The 6,765-nt window shown below is 38.8% G+C and overlaps 1 protein-coding gene across 3 annotated transcripts in view; it reads right to left on the bottom strand.

Moving 5' to 3' along the window:
• Washc3 (WASH complex subunit 3) overlaps nucleotides 1–6,765 on the bottom strand; it is a 48,296-nt gene that overhangs the window by 29,063 nt on the left and 12,468 nt on the right. For all 3 annotated transcript variants that reach the window (XM_021174420.1, XM_021174421.1, XM_021174422.2), the window contains exons 3-4: nucleotides 4,606–4,671; nucleotides 2,308–2,415 (exon numbers count right to left, since the gene is read on the bottom strand). In XM_021174420.1, coding sequence (XP_021030079.1) covers nucleotides 2,308–2,415; nucleotides 4,606–4,671 — 174 coding nt within the window. The remainder of the gene's footprint in view (nucleotides 1–2,307; nucleotides 2,416–4,605; nucleotides 4,672–6,765) is intronic.

Below are 6,765 nucleotides of genomic sequence, written 5' to 3'. Positions count from 1 at the left end.
GTGCGCCACCACGCCTGGCTGAGGGAGTCAGATCTCGTTATGGATGGTTGTGAGCCACCATGTGGTTGCTGGGATTTGAACTCCGGACCTTCGGAAGAGCAGTCGGGTGCTCTTACCCACTGAGCCATCTCACCAGCCTGAGGTGATATTGTTAAATGTTACAAAAGTGAATGAAATATATGAGTATAAATATTCATCTGCAAATAGAAGTCTGAAACATCATTACCCATGAAAAGAAAAAATATCCAAGTGCATTTCTAAAAGTCTTTATGCATGGCTCACCCAAGCTCAGCAGAGAAAATGAAACTCTATCCAGTCTTCAACAGTCTTCAACTTCCAGTAGTTATGTTGTGCCCACCAACCAACAACCATGCCTTCGCAGGGTTTAATTACATACTGGCATGCCTTTACTATGTGAATGGTCCATTAAGCATCATAATCCCTTCTCTCAACTGTCCTTCATTTTATTCTCCAATTGATCTCAATCTGTACAACTAGATATTCTAGTTTCTGTACAACAAAGATCTTAGATTAAAGTTGTATGAAATCAGTATGCAGACCTTAGGATTTTGACTCATAGTTTAGAAAGAGTAATGAAAGGGTGGTTTGTTGAGACAGGGGTTTCATATAGATTGGCCTCCAATTCTCTATTTAGCTAGGGATGACCTTGAACTCCTGCCTTCACCTCCCATGTGCCAGAGCTGTATATGTACGCATATATATCAAAAGTGCATAGCTGATTTGACTATCATAACCATGGAAATCTTCATAAAGCAATATTTAGCTCCTTTCAAAAAATATATATATATGTATATAATGTACATATATGTGTGTGTACACACACATATACATACACACACAACACACACACATATATATACATATATATATACATATATATACATACACACACACACATATATATGTGTACATACACACATATATAAACACACACACACACAAACATACACACTGGCTTTTTGAGACTGGATTTCTTTTCATAGCACTGGCTGTCTTAGAACTCACTCTGTAGCCCAGGCTGGCCTTGAACTCATAGAGACCTGCCTGCCTCTGCTTCCTGAGTGGTAGCATTAATGATGTACACTACCACCTGGCTTCAAAATATTTTATATAAAAGTTCACTAGTTAATGTCAGTGAAGGAAAAAAGAGGGGTCAATCTAAATATTAACACACCTTAAGAGTCCTTTTATTAAGCTGATCAATATAATAACTATCACAATTGTATAAATCCAGGAAGGCTATAAGAACTTCCAGATATTCTAAACAAACTAATTTACAACTCAAAAATTATCAGACATACGAAAGGTGATTCTGAGTCTGCAAAGCAAATTAAGAAATTCAGGAGTGATTAATAGTACTAGGCATTTTGAGATCTGCAGGAGACTGGCTTTGGACCCCACAGATACTGAAATCTGCTAGTCTCCTGTAGAAAGTGGCCTTGGCCTGAACTTAACTTTCTCTAGATTACTTATGGTACCTATTACGATGTAAACAGTTGACTGCTTAAGGAATACTGACAAGAATGTTCATTAGAAGCCAGGCATGGTGGCGCATGCCTTTAATCCCAGCACTCGGGAGGCAGAGGCAGGCGGATTTCTGAGTTCGAGGCCAGCCTGGTCTACAAAGTGAGTTCCAAGACAGCCCAGGCTATACAGAGAAACCCTGTCTCGAAAAACAAAACAAAAACAAAAACAAACAAAAAAGAATGTTCATTAGAGATGCAAATTATTTTTTCTGAATACTCTCCATGCTTGTCTAGGTGAATCCCGAGATGTGGAATCAGGCATAGAAGAGCAGCTACGAGGGGCCGCAGGGCTCTTCTGAGGATGAGCACAGATGACCTACAGACTGTGTCAGAGCACTTCTACGTGCAAACGTAAAATGTACCCATACAGGTGACTACTTTGCTGATATTATTTTAGTGGCTCACCAGTTTGGTGATTGTTTCATATTTCAGTACCTTATTGAGATGTATATATAATGGAGATTTTAAGATAAATAGTAAAAAACTTTAATGTATAGAAACATAAAAGAATATTATAGCATAAAAGCTGACAATACAGTGACTCTTATCATGATGTAGAATGCAGATTCAAACAAGTCAATGTCAAAACTATATCTTTTTCAGAAAATTGAAATATATAGCCGTTGGGTCTTGTTAATTTTGGATTGATATTTAAAGCTTAAGGTTTTATGATTTGACTACCAAGAATTTCGCACATATTTAGCGTTGGCTGTCCTGTTCAACCCAGATGCCCTGCATTTCTTGTAACTCGGGCGCTTACCTGCAGTTGCTCCGAAGTGGTTTCAGAATGTGATCCGTTTGTGACAGCAGTGACATTTAAAGGAGACACTTCAACTGTGACGTCCTCTAGGCCTGGGATAGATGACAGCTGAGAAACATGAATTAGTGTGAGCATATGAAGATCAGTCTTGGAGCACAAATAAAACTTTTGAACTGTGGATTCTTACTTAGCTCCTTTAAACCTATACAACCGTGTAGACAGGTTCAGAACTCTACCTTCAATCTCCATGTCATAAATTAAAAGTGAAAAACACTGTTCTTTGAAAGTTTTTTTTTTTTTTCAAAAGTTTAATTTAGTTGATAACCTTTCTTTCCTTACAAATTATCATTCAGCCCACAGCCCACAGAGGATTGAACATGGGCTTTGGAATTTGACTGCCAAAGTGTACTGAAGTTCTAATATGCTTGTGGGCTCCCTGGCCCACCTTCCTTATGTCCTACTTTTGTTATCTGTAAGGGGATGGAAACATTTTCCTTATAAAACTATTTTAAACATTTTTATTAAAGATGCCTTGCTAGTGAAAAGTACTCTACGTTTTTCTTGCATGTGCTGTGTGTGTGTGTGTGTGTGTGCTGTGTGTGTGTGTGTGTGTGTGTGTGTGTGTGTGTGTGCTGGGTCTCTCAGAGACCTTGCAGCTCCTCGCTCAGCTGCAGGAGCTGGATCCTCCTCTCGCCCATCTGAACTTGGGCCCTCAAGCCTGCGTAGCTGGTATTTCACCAGCTGAGTCTTCTCCCTAGTCCTCTACCAATTTTGAGTTTTAATTATATGAGATACGCCTTTACATTTTAACATATGACACAGCTTGTTTTTCTCTCTTTAAACATTTATCATTGAATATTACCTAAATATGCTCTCTTCATACACAACAAATAGACATATTGCCAACATTTCAGACTCGAATGGTAAACATTTCAAAACAAAAAAGATAAGCACTTGGGTTATTAGACTTATAAAAACTCGTCCTGCTTTTGTCGGGTGCTATATGACTCGTCTTCACCAGCTGTTTGGCTGACTGTAGACATTGTACTACAGCCAGGGAAATACTAAGGCTAACTGCCCACACAGAAATGTAACCTGTGTCCTTGGATGGCAGCACTTTAAAATTCCTAACTGTTAAATAAGATTCAGTCACAAGAAAGAGTAGAAGAACTCCCCGGTGATAGGATCTCAGGCAGCAAAAGTCATTGCGAAGTGCTGACTGAGGACAGTGCTTAGCAAAGTGGCAGTGGCCCCAAAGTCACCAGTGGGTATAGTTGTGACTGACATAATGTCCCCAGCACGTTCAAGGCCAGCTTCAAGATTTCCATGCCAAAGAAATGTTCTAAGGCAACAGATACACTCGCTGAAGTCCACAGAGGGCAGAGAAAGTATACATACCCACCTTCATTTCCTTATGCTAATGTGAACATAAAATTTTCCACTCAAATAGTAAATATTTTAATCAATTAAAAAAGTTAAACTACCTTTTGAAAACATGGCCACAGTACACTTTTATGGGGTATCAGGGAGGGGAGAATAAAAGTTACAAAAATAAATTCTCTACCTCATAAACAGGAAGAACATGCATAGCATTACAAATTAAACCAAGCTAAAATTGAATGTGTCAGTTATTATCAAAATCTCTAGGTTTTAAATAAAAATGATTTTTTCCCTGGTAACATGGGACTTTGTTTGTTGTTTTGTTTCTTTCATTTAAAAAAAATTTTTATTTATTTGTTTTTTAAGAGACAGTCTCCCTCTGTATGGATCAGGCTGGTGTCAAACGCATTATTCTCTTGCCTCAGCCTCCTGAGTACTGGGATTATCACCTCAGACTTAACCAGCTTTTCTGTAATTTGTAATTTCAAACTGATACTCTATCAATACTTTCATAACTTTCAAAATATATACAAATGAAAATATCAGATAGTGTCAGTAAGTCTTGCTCTGGAAATATTTACGTTTTAGTTCACTTATTACATTATTGTGCTACTATTACTACATTATAGCCATTAAAAATAATTTTGAGTTTCCATTAAATTATGTGTCCCACATAACAGATTAATTCGTAACCATGTTGTTTATATTGTACTTTTAAGTGGCATAATCAAAGAAATCTGAAACCACGAGTTCATTTGAAATGACTAAGTTAATGTCTATAATGAACACCATTCATTGCCTTGCAATTTGTTTTTATGTGCAACACTGTATCACTCAACAGATAAAACACCCCCAAATACATTTTAAGTATGACTGAGAAAGATGGTGACCATTTATCCTCTATTTAGAAATACAAACCTTTGCATCTAAAATATTGAGAGTTGTTTCAATTTGCTGAATCCGGAGAGAAAGGTCTGCCAGTTTCTAGAAGGGTTAGAGACAGAAGAATAAAAGTGTTTGGTTAAGATGGTAAGAGAGAGCAATGAAGGGCAGATCTGTAAACTAGAATCTAAGTAGCTTAAGCATTTCTCATGTACCATGTCTTCCTAAGAGTGGAATAACTATCATACTGGAATATGTCATACAGTTTTTATATATTCACTAAGAGAAATATTAAACTCTCAGCTTTATTAAATTCATTATCAGAGCAATAAACCAATAAAACAAAATACAAACTCAACCCAGGCCTACTTAGAACAGGACCTGAAATGTAACAGCAGCTTTTGTTTGTTTGGTTTTTTGAGACAAGGTTTCTCTGTATAGCCCTCGCTGTCCTGGAACTTACTCTGTAGACCAGGCTAGCCTTGAACTCTGAAATCCGCCTGTCTCTGCCTCCAAAGTGCTGGGATTAAAGGCGTGCACCACCACTGCCCATCTGTAACAGCAGCTTAATAATTATTCGCAAATGAATCATTTTTTTCCATGAAAAGCAAGAGAAAGAATAAGAATTAGTCAGAGATAGGCTTACATAGGATGTGCCTGTAGGCAAATAAGCAAGTATAGTTTAGTCCAAATTCAAACTTCCCAAGTCTGAAAAGGGGAATGAGGGCATGAAATGGGAAGGTGAACAATTCATCTTAGAAAGAATTTAAAGAGAATAAGAGTTCTACAGAGGCAAAATGCAACATCTACTATCAAAACCTAACACACACCACATCAAGATACATGGTGCCCTGATTACTTTCTACAATTATGTTATCCGTCTGGTCCTACGGAGAAGGTTCGGGGGCTGGAGGTGGGGAAGCACTTGTCACTCAAGGCTGAGGATGGCAGAGTGCATCCCTCAGCACCCACAGAAGAGCCAGGCAGGCACAGTGGGACACATAGAAAGCTGGATAACAGCCAAGTCAGAGAGCACAGCAGAGGGTAATGGGGAAAACATCTGCTGCCAACCTGTGGACCCCAAGTAGGTGCACATATATGACATGATCATTCACCAACACACATACATACTTTCACAAAGAGAAATCTATACAATCTATAAACACACTTACGGGATACCTTGGTTGTACGCAGGATCCTATTTAGCTGCACACTCCAAGAGGGCCAACCAGTTTACTTATGGCTCAGCGGCAGCATTCTGTCTGCTACCTGAGATAATACAAAACTCCTTACTAAAAGCAGAACTCTGATGCTCTAAGGTCCTTTTGGTTACACTGAGGAGTAAAATGCTGACCACTGGTCAGTGCTTAGAGCTTCTTCGCAGGATACTTTTGTTTGAGACAGGGTCTGTTAATGCTGCCCATGCAGGTCTCAAGCTTGGGCTCAGGGAAGCTTCCTACCAGAGCCACACAAACAGCAGGGAGGGCAGGCTATTTTACTCTACCTGAATCTGCCATCTGAAATGAAATTAAAGTTGTGTTCTTTTTATTTTACCTATTATTGTATTTTGTCTCTTTCATCTTTGCAAGCTGGAATGAAGATGTGTAATACCCATCTTTACACTTGGAATGACAAGGAAGCCCTAGTAGATGGTGAAGCAGCAACACGAGAGGACATGGCACCAGAAGAAACTGCTCTTGGGTATAGACAGCAGTTGCTCTGATTACTTAGATCAGCAAGATTGGAAAATGGTGAGACAGAACTTCAGGATTATTTAATTTATATGCTCCATGTTAGCACACTAGCTCATACCTTTCTTATACCTGATGCAAGGGGCACAAATACAGAACACCTATTTTTATTTTATTTATTTTTTTGTTAAGGTTTATTTTAAATTATGTGTATCTGTATGTGCAAATGAATGCAGGTACCAATGGGAGCCAGGAGAAGTCGTCATATCTCCTAGAGCTGGAGTTAAGGACAGTTGTGAATCATCCTGTGTGAGTGTTAGAAACCAACCCTGGGACCACTGGGCTATCTCTCCAGCCCCAGAGCACTAATTTTTAACATGATCACCTAGTATCTTCAAAGATGCAATCTGGAAATAAATACTCACAAGCTAAGGTGTGGGTTTGGTCTCAGTTTTTGAGAAAGGGTCACACTGGAAGTTCAGGTTGCCTTCAAACCATCAGTCAG

This window comes from Mus caroli, chromosome 10 (assembly GCF_900094665.2).
Source record: "Mus caroli chromosome 10, CAROLI_EIJ_v1.1, whole genome shotgun sequence".
In the NCBI taxonomy this organism is placed as follows: Eukaryota; Metazoa; Chordata; class Mammalia; order Rodentia; family Muridae; genus Mus; species Mus caroli.
This window is presented reverse-complemented; position numbering and strand designations above follow the sequence as displayed.